The sequence below is a fragment of the Ranitomeya variabilis genome, chromosome 6 (genome assembly GCF_051348905.1).
Source record: "Ranitomeya variabilis isolate aRanVar5 chromosome 6, aRanVar5.hap1, whole genome shotgun sequence".
NCBI lineage: Eukaryota > Metazoa > Chordata > Amphibia > Anura > Dendrobatidae > Ranitomeya > Ranitomeya variabilis.
The window spans coordinates 518,489,431-518,508,132 of NC_135237.1; the positions used below are offsets into that span (position 1 = coordinate 518,489,431).

An 18,702-nucleotide genomic window follows, 5' to 3' on the forward strand; every position below is an offset into this window, starting at 1 on the left:
GTCATTGCAGAACAACTCTATAGAGGAGTAAATATGTAAAAAGGTTCATCCTTTATTTTTCTTTTCTCCAGGCTGGAAGACTGTACTGCACCAAAGACGCAAGAGAAGGAACAAAGCACAAATACACCAGCCGGAAAAATCCAAAAAGACTATGGGTTTTGGTGCCCACGACAATTGAAAACTTTCCAAGTGACAGGCTACAAATTTTTGGGGGTTAATCACTGTGCACCGCCATGCCCCAACATGTACTTTACAAAAGAAGACTTAGACTTTGCCAAAAATTTCATTGGCATTATTTCAATCATATGTCTTTGTGCCACACTCTTCACATTCCTCACTTTTCTGATCGATGTGAAAAGGTTCAGATACCCCGAGAGGCCAATTATATTTTACTCGGTCTGTTACAGCATTGTATCGCTGCTATACTTCATTGGGTTCGCTATGGGGAACTCTATCTCTTGCAATGAGGCACATGAAGACTTTGCAGATGAAGACACTGTGGTACTTGGTTCCCAGAACAAAGCCTGTACAGTCATCTTTATGCTTCTGTATTTCTGTACTATGGCTGGGACTATATGGTGGGTCATGCTCACCATAACGTGGTATTTGGCCGCCGGTCAGAAATGGAGCTGTGAGGCCATAGAGCAGAAGTCCATGTGGTTTCACACTGTGGCTTGGGGTATTCCTGGGATCCTCACAATCATACTTCTGGCCATGAACAAGGTGGAAGGAGACAATATTAGTGGGGTCTGTTTCGTTGGACTATATGACCAAAACGTGTCCACATACTTTGTGCTACTACCTCTTTGTTTTAGCGTCTTCATTGGACTTTCTCTGCTCCTTGCTGGGATTATATCGTTAAACAATGTACGACAAGTGATACAACATGATGAGAGGAACCAAGAGAAATTGAAAAAATTTATGATCCGTATTGGCGTTTTCAGTGGCACTTACCTTGTTCCTTTAGGAATATTACTGTGCTGTAATGTCCATGAACTCTTGTCTAGATCTTCCTGGGAAATGACTTGGGTTGCAGACCATTGCCTGGAGTACCATATTCCATGCCCCTATCAGGTAGTGTTTTGTTTTTTCATCAATCTTCTTTTTCTTTGATCATGGATTTGTTCAAGATTAGAGATGTACGGATCCCTGAATGTTCAGGTTCAGCCGAACAGTTAAAGAAAATGTTTGGGTACCAGAAAAATACCCGAACCCGGACCCCATTCACTTGTATGGGGGGCTTGAACATCCAGTGTTTGCCACACTGTCATGTGCATGACAGCGCGGCAAACACTGCTTCTGATTGGCGGTAAAATCATTACCACTGGTCAGACAGCCGCAGTTCCCACACTGTTAAGTGACGACAGCGTGAGCGCTCAGCTGTGATCAGAGTTAAAAAGTTTACTCTGGTCACTGACGTCAGCTGATAGGACTACTGCTCCCATAAGCTGCTGCCGCTAATAACAGAGAGAGCAGGCGGCGGCTGATGGGAGTATTCATCAGCCGGCGCCTGCGCTCTAAATAAATAATTTAAAAAAAGAGGGTTCCCCTGTCGTTTTGATAACCAGCCAGGCAAAAACTGACAGCTGGGTGCTGTAAACCTTAGCTGTCAGCGTTAGCAAGGTTGGTTATCAAGAATAGAGGGGTCCCCACGCTGTTTTTTGTTTTTTTGGTTTTTTTAAATTATTTAAATAAATAATTTTAAAAATCAGCGTGGGGTATCAACCATTTTTGACAATCAGCCTTGCTAAAGCAGACAGCCGAGGACTGGTATTCTCAGGCTGGTAAGCCTAAAAATAGCAGCCCAAAGCCGCCTAGAAAAGGCACATCTATTGTGGCGCTTTGCAGGGCTTTTCCCACTTTCCCTGTAGCGGTGTCAAGTGAGGAAATATTTGTCGGGTTAATGTCACCTTTCTATTGTCCGATGACATTAAGCTCACCGATTAGTAATGGAGAGGCGTCTATAAGATATTTTGTAGATCTGTAATTTCCAAACCTGTGTTCTCTATGTAACTCAATGTCTACTTCTTACTATAGCCAAAGAATTTGTCCAGACCAGACCTTGGCTTATTTCTAACTAAATATGTGATGACGTTAATCGTGGGGATCTCAGCAATTTTCTGGGTTGGAAGCAAAAAAACCTGCTCTGAATGGGCCAACTTCTTTCACCGAAACCAAAAACAAGAGTAAGATTATTTACATTTTTCTTTTTGTATCTGTATTTGTTGAACACCTTTTTTGTTTTTTCACAAATTGGGGCAAATGGCTGCAGTTTTGTGAAAATTGTGGCAAAAACTCGAAAATAACCACAAGGAGTCCTTGCATAGCAATAGGGATTGGACAGGATCATTTTTCCTAAATAAAAGCCAAGCGGGTTGACTTAGGTTTTGCAGTTGTGGTCTTTTAATGCTTTGTGTGGCTATCGGCTGGTTTAATGTCAACCACTTCAAGCAGAAGACATATTTACATGCAGATAATAGAAACATAATTCAGATGCCTGCCAAGAATATTCTGGTGAATGAACAGCTTCAGCGGAATGGCAAGATAAGATCACAGTGATCTGCTGGTCCTTGTGTTCAGTGTTATTGCCTTAAAGGGAATGTATCCCCCATATTATTTTTATACTTAAAACCAAATAGTGCTGCGTGCTTGTCTTCCTTTTTTTTTTCTGATCTGTTTTTATTTTCTATTGGTAGAATTTTTATATTTATTTTTAATTCTGTTTTTTTTTTGTACATGATTCTAGTGATCATTGGTATAGCCATTTTGCCTGACCTCCTGTTAGCTGAATTTATAGATGTGCTCTACAGCCACAACCTGGACCATTCATGACTAGCAATAGTCCTAAAGTGTCCAGGACCTTGACATTGATGGCCAAGTCTTAGAATTGTATAGTAAGTAATCGATGGGGGTGCGACACATGGCGTTCTTGACGATCAGCTGTCCCTGATGTCCAATTGTGGCACTGCACAACAGCCTTGTGTACAGGGACTGCGGCCAGGTATTGCCCATCTGCCCCCTATTCGAATCAATAGGGAGTGGATGGACAGTACCCGGCCACGGCAACTACATTGTTGACTGATCTTTGCTGTACAGTTTTGCAACTGAGCACTTATGCCCTCTGCTGGCACCAGGAACAGCTGATTGGCTTGAGTGTCGGGTGTTGTATCCCCACCAATCAGATATATGATCAATGTAAAGGTCCCAGACAACCCCTTTTAAGCTGACTGACTGAGAGTTAGGAGAGTTTTCTGGGCATGTTCTGTGAAGGCCACTGTGCATTGAGAGGGAGGAGGTAAGCTGTGACTATCACCTATTGTGGATAATGTGTTCTTATACAGTTGCACAAAGTCCTCCATAACAGGGGCAGTTCTCAGCTCTGGCTGACCATAACGGGATGGTTCTTTCCTTCCTCTGTAGTGTTCATATGTCCTAATTAGTCAAAGGAAAACTTGTGTTTTACTTTGAAAATGATATTCGATTGGCATCAATTTAAGTCTTCATGTGACACCAGAGGAACACCACCTACATGTAATAGATGTACTTTTACCCACTTAGAATGTTTCTGATGTTTCCCGCTGATCCTATGGGATATTGTATCCTATTTTCATATACTAATATAAATGTCTCAAATAATTTCCTTACTATATTAAGTCATATTAGTTGCTATTATAAGTTCCTATAACTTTTGGCAATTCTCCTACACAAACTTCTTAGAGAAGCTGAATACCCAGATTGGGTAGATAGTAGAGATCAGCCAAAAGATTTGCTCTACCCAGTTGTGTCCTAGTACCGATACTTCATGGGCCCTTTGCTTGTGCACAAATGTGACTTTTGATGGCGTCTCCGAGCCTAAGAAGCAAAAATGACATCAGTTGATGAGGTAGACTGCTATATACCGGCAACAGTCTACTGATTTTTGCCGATCTGAGAAGATTTGGCCATCAAATCTAAAGTTCTTCAAATGCATTGTCGAAGGTATCTTCCAAGTTTAGTTATGTCTGTGCTGTGTCTCTGAGTGAGAGTGACTTTTTTTAATTTTTGAGGGTGCGTCAGAGTAATCGAATGCCAGATGGTGTGGTCTAGACTGGGTACAAGGCTTGTTTGTTCCCTCATCACCTTCTTGGCCGCTTCTTCTCTGGACCTCCGGCTTGGGTCTGCTGACTTGCACCTCTGTGGTTAATTCCTTCTTTTTTAAAAAGTATCTGTCTTGGATGAGGTCTGGTATAAAGGACAGCCAGCATTTCCTTTCCTCTGTGGTATGTGTTCTCTGCTTTATATTCCATTTAATGTCAGCAGGGGACATGTCTGCCTAAAGCAGGAATTACCAATCTCATGTAGTACTGTGCACCCAGTCTGTCTAATCAGCACATATTTTGTTTTTTTCTGACATTTCTCCATGTTCTGCTGAAACCTAATCCGTTTACCTGGAGGTTGTGGTAGGATTCTTACATGACATGTGCTCGGTTTTTTATTCCGACTCTACATTTTAGAAAGTCCTGACATCTTTAAAGTCCTGTTAATAACAAAAATGAAGAATAATTTGAAGATCACTTGAAATACGTTACCCAAGGACAGTAATTGTACCTGTGAGGGTTTGGGGGGAGAGATTTTCTCTTTACAATGTCAGTATGGGACTTATCCAGTGTTGGCGGTCTAATCGAGTGGAGATCCAGAAATTTATTATATAATTAATATATATTGTGCAGAGACTTTTTGGAACCCAACTCCCTAAGCCACTGCCAGACATTTACAGTGACTCTTTGCAGTGGCTTGAAATCCAAAATGCTAAATCTTTTGTTCCCCCATTCAGGAGACACTCAGGGCATCTTAAATTTTAAAATGGTTGTCTGGTCCCTTTGTAATGGCAGGTTCGGCCAAGTTGTGTGTATTGTGTATGAACATCTTTAACAAAGGCATTAATTCCACCTGGATTGAAGTCCTAGCACTAAAGATGGCCATACACTAGTGATGAGAGATTATACTCGTTGTTCGGTGCTTTCCCGAGCACGCTCGGGTGATCTCCGAGTATTTGTGACTGCTCGGAGATTTAGTTTTTGTTGACACAGCTGCATGATTTACAGCTGCTAGCCAGCCTGAGTACATGTGGGGGTTGCCTGGTTGCTAGGGAATCCCCACATGTAATCAAGCTGTCTAGTACCCGTAGAATGTACAGTAAGTCCGCAAGGACAGGGTCCTCTCCCCTCTGTACCGGTCTGTCATTGTAAATTTGGTTACTGTAAACGATATCTATAACCCTGTATGTAACCCCTTTCTCATGTACAGCACCATGCAATTAATGGTGCTATATAAAGAAATAATAATAATAGTAGCAGTAGCCGCAAATCATGCAGCTGCGGCAAGGAAAACTAAATCTCTGAGCTGTCACAAATACTCGGAGACCACCCGAGCGTGCTCGGCAAAACCCGAGCAACGCGTATACTCACTCATCACTACCATACACATTAGATGACTGCCAACAATTATTCAGCCGATAGCTGGCTCTCACAAACTTAGGAGCACTCGTTCGGCCGAGCGCTCCTGTGTTCTCTGAGAAAGCTGCTGACTGACACGTTGGTCGGCGGCTTATCGCCATGCGAGTGGCGGTGGTGTATCGTCCTCCTGGCCCCTCTCATCAGTTCCTGGATCACTTTGCCACCTGGCTTCCACACTTTCTCTCCTGTGACACCCCCACCCTTATCATGGGTGATTTCAACATCCCCATTGCTTCTCCCCTTTCCCCGTCTGCTTCTCACCTTTTATCTCTAACCTCCTCTTTCGGCCTCTCGCAGCATACTAACTCTCCAACGCATGAAGATGGAAACTCCCTTGACTTGGTCTTCTCCCGACTCTGCTCAGTGGATGATTTCACAAACACCCCTCTCCCGCTCTCTGACCACAACCTTCTTTCATTCTCTATCAAGAACTGCCATCCCGCTCAGGTCACCCCCACTTTCCACACTTATAGAAACATACAGGCCATTAACACCCAGAAACTTATGAGGAACTTGCATTCCTCATTGGCCCCAATCTCCTCCATCTCATGTCCTGATTCTGCTCTGAAACATTACAATGAAACCCTGCAAAGTGCCCTGGATGAAGCTGCTCCTCCTATACATAGAGCAACTCGACACAGACGGCGACAACCGTGGCACACGCTGCAAACACGCTTCCTACAGCGATGCTCCAGGTGTGCCGAACGTCTGTGGAGAAAATCTAATCTACCCGAAGATTTCATCCATTATCAGTTCATGCTAAAAACATACAACTCTGCCCTTCACCTCTCCAAACAAACCTATTTCAACACCCTCATCACCTCACTGTCCAATAACCCTAAACGTCTCTTCGACACCTTCCAGTCCCTACTCAACCCAAGAGAGCAGGCCCCAACCACAGATCTCCACGCTGACGATCTGGCCAATTACTTCAAAGAAAAAATTGACCACATTCGACAGGAAATCATCTCCCAATCTCTTCATACCAGGCACTGTCCTCCCTCCCTCCCCTCCCATCTAGTTCACTCTCTGACTTTGAACCAGTTACGGAAGAAGAAGTAAGCAGGCTCCTTGCATCTTCTCGCCCGACCACTTGCACCAGTGACCCCATTCCATCACATCTCCTCCAGTCCCTTTCCCCGGCTGTCACCTCTCGCCTAACAAAAATATTCAACCTTTCCCTCACTTCCGGTATTTTTCCCTCCTCATTTAAGCATGCCATCATACATCCATTACTTAAAAAACCCTCCCTCGACCAAAACTGTGCCGCTAATTATAGACCTGTCTCTAATCTCCCCTTCATCTCTAAACTCCTGGAACGCCTGGTCCACTCCCGTCTTACCCGCTATCTCTCAGATAACTCTCTTCTCGACCCTCTTCAATCTGGCTTCCGCTCTTTACACTCTACTGAAACTGCCCTCACTAAAGTCTCTAATGATCTACTAACAGCTAAATCTAATGGTCACTACTCCATGCTAATTCTATTGGATCTCTCCGCAGCATTCGACACTGTGGATCATCAGCTCCTCCTCAATATGCTCCGCTCCATTGGCATCAAGGACACCGTTCTCTCTTGGTTCTCCTCCTATCTCTCTGACCGATCCTTCACTGTATGTTTTCCCCTTACTGTTGGGGTTCCTCAAGGATCAGTCCTAGGCCCCCTCCTCTTCTCTTTGTATACTGCCCCTATTGGACAAACAATCAGTAGATTTGGGTTCCAGTACCATCTCTATGCTGATGACACCCAATTATACACCTCTTCTCCTGCTTTCACTCCGACCTTCTTAGAAAACACCAGTGATTGTCTTACCGCTGTCTCTAACATCATCTCCTCCCTCTATCTGAAACTGAACCTGTCAAAAACTGAACTCCTCGTGTTCTCTCCCTCTACTAACCTACCTTTGCCTGACATTGCCATCTCCGTGTGCGGTTCAATCATTACTCCAAAGCAACATGCCCGCTGCCTTGAGGTCATCCTTGATTCCGAGCTTTCATTCACCCCCCACATCCGATCACTGGCTCGCTCTTCTTATCTGCATCTCAAAAACATTTCTAAAATTCGCCCTTTTCTTACTTTCGACTCTGCAAAAACTCTTACTGTTTCTCTTATTCATTCCCGTCTGGACTATTGTAACTCTCTACTAATCGGCCTCCCTCTTACCAAACTCTCCCCGCTCCAATCTGTCCTGAATGCTGCTGCCAGGATCATATTCCTCACCAACCGTTACACCGATGCCTCTACCTTGTGCCAGTCATTACACTGGCTACCCATCCGCTCCAGAATCCAGTACAAAACTACTACCCTCATGCACAAAGCACTCCATGGCTCAGCACCACCCTACATCTCCTCTCTTGTCTCAGTCTACCACCCTACCCGTGCCCTCCGCTCCGCTAATGACCTCAGGTTAGCATCCTCAATAATCAGAACCTCCCACTCCCGTCTCCAAGACTTTACACGTGCTGCGCCGATTCTTTGGAATGCACTACCTAGGTTAATACGATTAATCCCCAATCCCCACAGTTTTAAGCGTGCCCTAAAAACGCATTTGTTCAGACTGGCCTACCGCCTCAACGCATTAACCTAACTATCCCTGTGTGGCCTATTAAAAATAGAAAAAAAAAACAAAACACATAATCAGGTTCCTTGCATCGTGTTCTCATACACTTTATGCAGTTAATAGCCCTCTGTGTCTGTATTGCTACATACTTAGGCTGTTAACTGGTTCATGCAGCTTTACATGAACATCGAGCCTTACACTATGGCTGGTCCAAATAACTAAAGCAATTGTTACCATCCACCTCTCGTGTCTCCCCTTTTCCTCATAGTTTGTAAGCTTGCGAGCAGGGCCCTCATTCCTACTGGTATCTGTTTTGAACTGTGATTTCTGTTATGCTGTAATGTCTATTGTCTGTACAAGTCCCCTCTATAAGTTGTAAAGCGCTGCGGAATATGTTGGCGCTATATAAATAAAAATTATTATTATATTATTATTATTATTATCTCAAGGGGAACAGTGAGATCACTTCTGATCATCATGTGGCCTGCACCAACATACTCATTAGACCGTCTGGCAAACCTGTTAATATTGGTGGGTTCGGCCCATATAAGTCTTGTGTATGGCCAGCTTTAATCTCTTAGGCTGGTTTAGATGGCTGGCTTCTCAGTCATTGTGCTGTGTTCGTTATCAACAGATGGAACACTGATACAATTTTTCACTCTGATCACCAAGGCCTAGTTTGATTTTCAGGCCATACTAGTGCATGTAAACGAAAGCAGGTCCTTCACCCATCCTCCATGCGGATTATCACACGGAGCTGCACACAGCCAGTCATGTGCGCAAATTGTTCGTGACCAATCCATTTTTTATTTGTAATATGACTGTCAACCTAAGGTAGGCGTCAAAGTTAAGGCAAGTGCTGAACTCTTGCGGACCAATCACGTCTGCTGTTTGCGGATACTAATGACTTTCTTTACAGCTCCATGCGCTCGTCTGCATAGTGGATGGGTGCAGGAGCTGCCTTCAATTTACATGCCCTAGTATGGGCTGTAAATTGGGCCGGATTGGTGAATGCCTCTATTGTGCACACAGGCTACAATTGGTCTATGTATTGTCACTGAACGTACCTCTAGACCAGGAATGGGCAATTATTTTTCCCAAGGGACTACATGAAACCATGACAGTTGTGGAGGGCCAAATAAAAAGGCATAACTTAATTCTGCTCATTATTATTTTAGATAATTTTCATCACTTAACGGGATTTTTCCTCTTTCAGTTTACATTTGGTAACTGGGTGTAGTTTATAAAAAACAAACAAACAAACAAACAAACCACTCAGTACTCGCCTTCCCAGGGTCCACCAGCGAGTCTATGCTGCTGCTCCAGGAGATGTATGCTTACTGGCGTCACTTCTACAGTGCTGCAGTCAACCAGTGAGCTCAGTGGTTCTGAATTGGGAGCTGAGCTCACTGATTGGCTGCCATACTGTCGATGTGATGTCATCTGACACTAGGATCAGCAGCGGAGACTCGGTGGTGAACTGGGGCAGGTGAGTACAGCGTGTTTTTGTTTTTTCTTTATAGCAAACTGCCCTGAGACAAAATTTAACTAGAAGGGGTCAGCCCCTTTTTAATATTGAGCAGAATTAAGTCTGTTGACTAGTTGCTACTTCTAATACATGTTGTAACCTTGTAATTTACTGCTTTTTATATTGTTTAGAATCATATTGCTCCTTATTCAGCCTTGAAGAATTAGTCCACTGCTAGGACAACTCCACGTCATACCCCACTATTGGCCTCGATAAAATAAAAAAGCTTATACTCCCCTCCCGATTCCGTTCCTGCGGCGTCAGCACACACTCTCCCCAGGGCTCTCGTGCGTGCGGTGTTGTGACCCTTAACCCTGACTCCCAATTAGTGCTGGCGTCGCTGTCACCGCCTCCTTTTGAATTGACCATGAAGAGGAAGTCGGTGATCCGCTTCAGCCCTGACTACTTCTTCATGTTTGATTTGTCCGAAGACGGGGACAGTGACACCAGCGCTGGTTGGACTATGTCATACTAATTGACAGCTTGCTCCCTGCTGACTAACTGCGGGAAGCTAGCTGTCAATCAGCATGGTGCTCTGTCGACAAGACAGGCTGGAAGAAAAAGAGCTGCCTTATTGTGAGATCAAGGGAAGCAGGAAAGTCACTGACTGACCCGGAACAGATCGTCACAGGGCAAAACAGGCAGGTACTTAGCAACTGCCTGACAGTAAGATCTTAGCCTCATAGGGAAAAAAATAACTAAAGTGTCACCGGTTTACCGCGAGAGGGATTGGGCAGAAGACCACTGCAGCTAATTTCAAGTACTCCTGCGCTGATTAGAAGCACTTCTCCTTCATATTAAACAGTGCAGGGTTCTGTTAGCAGTGCAGGGGTTAAACTGTTCAGTTTAGAGTCTCTGAAGCTTTCCTGCTTAGATGATCTCAGCTGTTCAGTATTGGCCACTCCTCTCCTATATATACACTCACCTTGTGAGTGCATATTTGTATGTTTGGTATTTTCTTTTTTCCCTGTATGTCCTCCCTTGATACACTTTTTTCCGAGCAAACAGATTGGTGGGAGTAGCTGCTCACATATCCCCACCCCAATGGAGTGGTTTGGCAGATAAAACCAAGTTTGGCAGTGGAAACCAAGTGCCTCATTCAGTGTCTAACACACAGGAGATCCACACATCTCCAGACTGGGACCATGTGCACACGTTCAGTATTTTTCACGTTTTTTTCGCTATAAAAACGTGATAAAAACGCAAAAAAAAACGCTTACATATGCCTCCCGTTATTTTCAGTGTATTCCGCATTTCTTGTGCAAATGTTGCATTTTTTTCCGCGAAAAAATCGCATCGCGGAAAAAAAAGCAACATGTTCATTAAATTTGCGGAATTGCGGGGATTCCGCACACCTAGGAATGCATTGATCTGCTTACTTCCTGCACGGGGCTGTGCCCACCATGCGGGAAGTAAGCAGATTATGTGCGGTTGGTACCCAGGGTGGAGGAGAGGAGACTCTCCTCCACGGACTGGGCACCATATAATTGGTAAAAAAAAAAAGAATTAGAATAAAAAATAGTCATATACTCACCTTCGATGGCCCCCGGAGTCTTCCCGCCTCTCAGCGGTGCACGCTACCGCTTCCTTTCCTATAGATGGTGTGTGTGAAGGACCTGCGATGACGTCGCTGTCTTGAGATTGGTCGCGTAACCGCTCATGTGACCGCTCACGTGACCGCGACGTCATCGAAGGTCCTGCACACACACACCATCTATAGGAACGGACGCCGCTGAGGAGATCGGCTGTCTGCAGAAGGTGAGTATAACCATTTTTTTTAACATTCTATCTTTTACTATTGATGCTGCATAGGCAGCATCTATAGTAAGGGCTGTCCCACACGTCCAGATAATTCCGGTACCGGAATAAATCGGTGCCGGAGTTATCCGTGTCCGTGTGCCTGGGAACTCACGGAGGCCATACGTGCAGCACACGTGTGCCGCCCGTATGGCGAGTGGGTACCACAGGGAGCGTGTGGTACCCACTCTGCATCATGGTGAAGCCGCGATTCATATGTTCCCTGCAGCAGCGTTTGCTGCAGAGAAAATATGAATAATAGTGTTTAAAATAAAGATCTATGTGTCCGCCGCCCTCCCACCCCCTGTGCGCCCCCCCCGCTGGTCAGAAAATACTTACCCGGGTCCCCCGTCGGCTGTCGCTCCTTCCTGGTCTGGCCGCGGCTTCTAGTGTATGCGGTCACGTGGGCCCGATCATTTACAGTCATGAATATGTGGCTCCACCTCCCATAGGGGCAGAGCCGACTATTCATGATTGTAAATGATCGGCCCCACGTGACCGCATACAGTAAGCCGCGGCCAGACCAGGAAGGAGCGACAGCCGACGGGGGACCCGGGTAAGTATTTTCTGACCAGCGGGGGGGGCGCACAGGGGGTGGGAGGGCGGCGGACACATAGATCTTTATTTTAAACACTATTATTCATATTTTCTCTGCAGCAAACGCTGCTGCAGGGAACATATGAATCACGGCTTCAGCACCATGTGGGGGGGACAGCGCTTACTGTAGCGCTGTCTCCTGCACGCACACGGACCCCAGACGGAGAATGTCCGTGTGAGGTCCGTGTTTTACACGGACCCATTGACTCTATTGGGTCCGTGTAATACGTGCGCTCCCACGAACACTGACATGTCTCCGTGTTTGGCACACGGAGACACGGTCCGCAAAAAATCAATGACATCTGAACAGATGCATTGATTTTTATGGGTCTACGTGTGTCAGTGTCTCCGGTACGTGAGGAAACTGTCACCTCACGTACCGGAGCCACTGACGTGTGAAACCGGCCTAAAAAGTTGGTCACACTTGTTAAACACTATGTTTGACAAGTGTGACCAACCTGTCAATCAGTTTTCCAAGCGATGCTACAGATCGCTTGGAAAACGTTAGCATTCTGCAAGCTAATTACGCTTGCAAAATGCTAAAAAAAAACCGCGAAAAAAACGCAAAAGAAAAATGCGGATTTCTTGCCGAAAATTTCTGTTTTTCTTCAGGAAATTTCTGCAAGAAATCCTGACGTGTGCACATACCCTTAGTCTGTGCAAAGGTCTTAAAGGGAACCATCTTTATGTAGGGTTCGGATTAGCTATTCATAATGCAGACTGCAGACAGGTCGCTGATCCCTCACTGACCTGCCCCCTAGTTTGCATAAGAACTGGACACTAACCTGAGCTATACTGTAAGGACTACCGTATTTACTTTGCGTTTTCACTTTGTGCTGGAAAAGGCTGTTTTTTTTTTGTTGGGTTTCCTGAGCGGTTTATGAAGTTTTAATAAACTAGCCTGGACATTTTAATGAAATCGTTTTCCTGTGCCTACCTCAACCACAGCTGAATGAGTAAAGCCTTGAGTATAGACATACACTGTTACTCCCCGCTTCCCTAGGTGGGGGAGGGGGGCAGATATAGAGCTGATTCAGGAGTTCTGCAAGGTACATGGCTCCGTCCTCTTCACCATCAGAAGTAATCTGAGGAGCAGGGATAGCTATGGCGCCCTTAGTGTTAGGGACAGGAGAGGAGCCACTGGCCTTGTTTATTCTGACAACAGAGTTATGACGCAAAATCCTTGATAACTCCTTTAATCCCTTTACCACCAGAGACGTATGGATACGTCCTGGTGATTTTGCGCGCACAGAGGCTATGCACATGCGCGATTGCCGCCAGGTGTGAGCTGATTCTGACAGCTGACACCAGACACTTAGTGCCAGGAGCGGTCCTACATCGCTCCCAGCACTTTAACCGCCAAGTTCTGCGATCACATTATTTCGGGAGCAGGCAGAGGGAAGAAAGCCCTTCTGCCCTCGGATCGGAAACTCAGTCATCGCGGGGTCCCGATTATTGCCATGGTGACCCGATATCATCATGACGACATCTGGGTCACCAGAGCTAGCAAAGTTCCCTGTTCATGCTTAGAGCAAGATGAAGCAACTTTGTCAGCGCAGTTCTGACATTTTGCAGAGCATAGGGATGCTCCTGATTCTCTATGCTATACAAGCGACCAGCCTGCAAAAAATGATAGTCCCATCCTTAGTGGGACAAAGTAAAAAAAAAAAAAATCTAAATATATTGTACCCATTAATAAATATTTTCATGAAAAAATAAATAAATATATAATGTATGTACGTACACATATTTGGTATTGCGAACAACCCAACCTGTAAAACTGTCCCACTAGTTAACCCCGTTAGTGAACGCCATAAAAAATACATAAAAACAAGGCAAAAAACAACGTTTTATCATACCACCGAACAAAGAGTGGAATAAAACGTGATCAAAAAGACAAATATAAATAAGCATGGTACCGCTGAAAATATCATCTTGTCCTGCAAAAAAAGAAAGTCATACATCTCCATCAGCAGAAAAATAAAGTTATAGTTCTCAGAATAAAGCGATGCAAAAATAATTTTTTCTATAAAAGTTTTGTGTAAAAGTGCGAAAACATAAAAAAAATTATATAAATGGGGTATCACTGTAATCTGACATGAAGAATTAAACTGTCTCATCAATTTTACCACACGTTGAACGACATAAAGAGAAGAAAAAAATCCCGAATTGCTGTTTGTTCATTCTGCATTCCAAAAATTGGAATAGAAAGTGATCAAAAAATATCATGTCTGAAAATAGAACCAGTAAAAAGTAGACGTGTGAAATATTATTTATTAACTATTTTGTGTGACAAATCTCTCTGATTTTAAGGGCATAATAATTCAAAGTTTGAAAATTGCAAAATTCTCCAAATTTTTGCCAAATTTCCATTATTTTTTTTCACAAATGCTAGTCATATTGAAGAAATTTTACCACTATCGTGAAGTATGTACAATATGTCACGAAAAACCGTTCTCAAAATCAGTGGGATCTGTTGAAGTGTTTCAGAGTTATTACCTCATAAAATTACCGTGGTCAGAATTGTAAAAATTGGTCAATAACATGCAAACCACCTTGGATGGTAAAGGGGTTAACAATAGGTCATTTTCTGATGACCCATTACCTTTCCATACAATGTCTTTTTTCCTATTCTGTGAGTGTTAATGTAGGTCTTTCTATATTCTAGCCCCGTGGCTGAGAGCAGAAGGGTCCTACAGGAGTCCTGTGAATACTTCATCAAGCATAACTCTAAACCAAAGCACAAGAAGCATCATAGATCCAGTTCCCACAAACTGAAGGTTCTCTCAAAGTCCATGGGAACAAGTACCACTGCAAAAGCAAACCATGGAGTGTCTGCTATGACCATTACCAGCCACGATTTCCTGGATAAAGAGACAGAAGTGGACCTTCAAATTACGAGGGCCCAGTCGCCAAAGGAAGACCAGGAGTCAAGAAGTAGCGTCTCAAAAGCAAGACCAGACCCTCCAGAAGAAGTTATTACACAGACACTGCTAGAGAACTCTGAGGTTCCCACACAACAAACCGAGCAGAATAATTACCCTAGCTTGGGCAAAGGAAATGGCATAACTGGCAATATGCCAAAAAAGATTGAGGGCAGGTGAGAAATATTATGTTCCTAAACTTTTATTTTCGAGGTGCTATTGGTTTATGTTTTCATATTGGTCTATAACCTATACTTCTAAAATAAAGCAATTTTACTTGAGTTTGAAACATATTAGAAGTATAGGCAAATACATAGCTGTGTAGTATCGACATCTGGAGCCAGAACTGAAATATTTTTATTATTATATAAAGTTGCAAATATCAGACATTAAGGAGAATCACAAAATGTAACTATGGAGCATCGGTGGGAAGTGCGCTGTCCTTGCCCGCAATTATTAAGTAGTTATCCACAGCCATTCTCATGACATGCAGCCATGAGTAGTTGGATTCTTTGCAAAATCCAGCCACGACGTTTCATTCTTAGAAGTTATAGTCAAACGTTTTTTTTCTACCCAACCAAAAGATCTAAACAGACAAGAGTAAAGATCCCCATTGCATATTAAACAAAAGTCAACTCAACCTTCTGACTTCGACAGAACCAGCGACCATCTGATGTTTATGGGGCCTCCCGGCTCTCTCCGACAGATGCAGTTTTAGCAGCTGAACCCTTTTGTCTTCGGAGTAGAAAAGCTGCTGCTAAAGGTGTTTGGCAGCTTCTTTTTCCTCTCCCCACCTGTTGAAAATAAGGCTAAGAAATCTGCTGCCCTACTGCCTTTTATTTTGGGTTCTAGAGCAATCAACAGGTCTAACGCTCTTTAAAGGAGCCAACCTTTGTAAGTCGTGACATAGTGAGCCACTTTCAAATATTGGTTTGGAGCCCAATGTTTACTTGTTCCTCCACTGCTACAATATATTGTAAAGGGGGAAAAAAAACCACCAATCTGATTTTTGGGGGGAATAGTTAAAATGTATTTTTAATTTTGTCTTTTCTGTCTTTCTCCAGTTTTCTTATTGAAAACCACTTGAGTGATCCGGCCTCATACCCTGAATCTCCACCTTCTGCTCCAAGTCCTGCCAATGTGCCTGCACCGTTACTTGCCCACAAGGAAGGGGAACTTGGAAACATCACACCAACTGTATGAGGAATCGGACGGAAAGGACTATTGTCAGGTTTTTCGTATCAGGAAGCGTTGAGTTGACACCCGACACTGATGTTTCACGGGACTGTAGAAAGTTTTGCACTTATACAATGTAAAGCATTTAATGTACAGTATGCCACAGCTCATTACTACTGGCTTTGAGAGCACTGCTTTGGCACTAGTGACCAGCTAAAGACTGATCCATCTTAAAGAATTTCCGCCCCCATCATTCCCTTTGTTCTGTATTCTGTTACATTTGTAATGTAGATTTCTGAATATATTTGTATATATGGACTTCCCTAATACATCTGACAGATATTCTGGAGACCGTACGGTAAATGGATTTTAACATCTAAGACCACATTCACACGGTTAGTTTTTGGTCAGTATTTTACCGCTGTGTTTATAAGCCAAAACCAGGAATGGAAAAGTCAAGAGGAAAAGTATAATAGAAACTCGTCACCACTTCTGCATTTTCGCCCACTCCTGGTTTTTGGCTTACAAATACTGATGTAAAATACTGAACGTGTGAACGTGGCCTAAGGCAGAAAATTCATATCCTGTAGTAGGTCGCATTCTTGCTTCTATGTTAGTCATGGCACTGATAATGAATAGGCTTACTGCCACTGTCTACTGATTATCTACTGGTTGTTATGTTACATCTCTCTGGTCAATTTAGTTGTTTTTACACTGGAAATTATTTAAAAGAAAAATAAATTCTGAATTTTTCATAAACTTTTTTTTTTTATTTATTTTTTTTATTTATTTTAATTACGACCTAGTTATAGATTGGAGAAAAAACAAAGATATAAAGAACGACAAATGGGGATAAAACAAAGATATAAAGAACGACAAATGCAAAATGAAACAATATCTGTTCCAAACAGATTGTCTGTCCTAGACTGTATACTTACTGGTATTTTATGCCTAAATCTCTCTTCATTGTTCAGAAATCATCATACTGTACTTATAGACCAGTCGTTTGTAAGTTAAGGCTTTCTAGTTGTTTGGAAACTACAAATACCAGCACTACTCCTCCTGTTCCTCCTTGCACAAAGGAGGAGGTAGCGGTCCTGCTGCTGGGTTGTTGCCCTCCTACTGACCTTTCCATGTCTCCTGGTGTACTGGCCTGTCTCCTGGTATGTGCTCCATGCTCTGTACACTGTGCTGACAGACACAGCAAACCTTCTTGCCACAGCTCGCATTGATCAACTTGTGTGGGTTGTAGAAACCGCCTCATGCTACTGTACAGTACCTCTGAGGCCGGGGTCACACTAGACCGTAATACGGACGAGTGCTATGCGATAAAAAATCGCATAGCACTCGGCCCAATGTTAATCTATGGTGCAGCTCCCATCATCCGATATTTTCTCCACCGTATTTCGGATCCGAGGGAACTCGCAGCAGGCTGCGATTGTCAGCGTATCTCGGCCGAGACTCGCCAATGCAAGTCTATGGGTGCGAGAAAAAATCGGATTACACACGGACCAGCAGTGTGACTTGCGAGAAATACGCAGCGGTGTTCTATAGAAAAGCCGGTAATTCAATTGCCGGCTTTGCATTTCTCCTTCACAAACCCGACAGGATATGAGACATGGTTTACATACAGTAAACCATCTCATATCCCCCTTTTTTTTGCATATTCCACACTACTAATGTTAGTAGTGTGTATGTGCAAAATTTGGCCGCTGTAGCTGCTCAAATAAAGGGTTAAATGGCGGAAAAAATTGGCGTGGGCTCCCGCGCAATTTTCTCCGCCAGAATGGTAAAGCCAGTGACCGAGGGCAGATATTAATAGCCAGGAGAGGGTCCATGGTTATTGGCCCCCCCATGGCTAAAAACATCTGCCCCCAGCCACCCCAGAAAAGGCACATCTGGAAGATGCGCCTATTCTGGCACTTGGCCACTCTCTTCCCACTCCCTGTAGCGGTGGGATATGGGGTAATGAAGGGTTAATGCCACCTTGCTATTGTAAGGTGACATTAAGCCAGATTAATAATGGAGAGGCGTCAATTATGTCACCTATCCATTATTAATCCAATTGTTTGAAAGGGTTAAAAAACACACACACACATGATTAAAAAGTATTTTAATGAAATAAACACAGCGGTTGTTGTAATAATTTATTGCTCTCTCATTCCATTTTCAGACCCTCGCTTGGCAAAACAATAAACACACAATATACATACCCTCTCTGATGAACTGTCACGTCCCACGAAGTAATCCATCTGAAGGGGTTAACTAATATTACAGGCAGAGCTGCGATAATCCACTCGCTCGTGCCTGTAATCCCCGGGTGCTGAAAGGAAAGCAGTGATCTGTACTTACATTCAGTCGCGGTGATGCGCCCCTGCTGGATGTTCTCATGAACTGCAGCCTGGGAACTTTTCCCCAGGCTCCAGGTCATATGAGGACATCCACCAGGGGGCGCATCACCGCGACTGAAGGAAATGTAGGTCAATGACCTATAGTTACCTTCAGTCGCGGTGATGCGCCCCCTGGTGGATGTCCTCATATGACCTGGAGCGTGGGCATACGGATGCCATACGGATGTCACACGGATGTCACACGGATCATTTGATGCGAGGAAATTGCATCCTCGC

The 18,702-nt window shown here is 43.9% G+C and overlaps 1 protein-coding gene across 1 annotated transcript in view; it reads left to right on the forward strand.

Moving 5' to 3' along the window:
- The window catches only part of FZD6 (frizzled class receptor 6), a 76,144-nt gene extending 59,239 nt beyond the window's left edge, over positions 1–16,905 (forward strand). Inside the window, exons 4-7 of the mRNA XM_077271000.1 lie at positions 72–1,074; positions 2,038–2,186; positions 14,644–15,075; positions 15,964–16,905. Coding sequence (XP_077127115.1) covers positions 72–1,074; positions 2,038–2,186; positions 14,644–15,075; positions 15,964–16,102 — 1,723 coding nt within the window. The 3' untranslated portion in view covers positions 16,103–16,905. The remainder of the gene's footprint in view (positions 1–71; positions 1,075–2,037; positions 2,187–14,643; positions 15,076–15,963) is intronic.
- Positions 16,906–18,702: the final 1,797 nt, after the last annotated feature.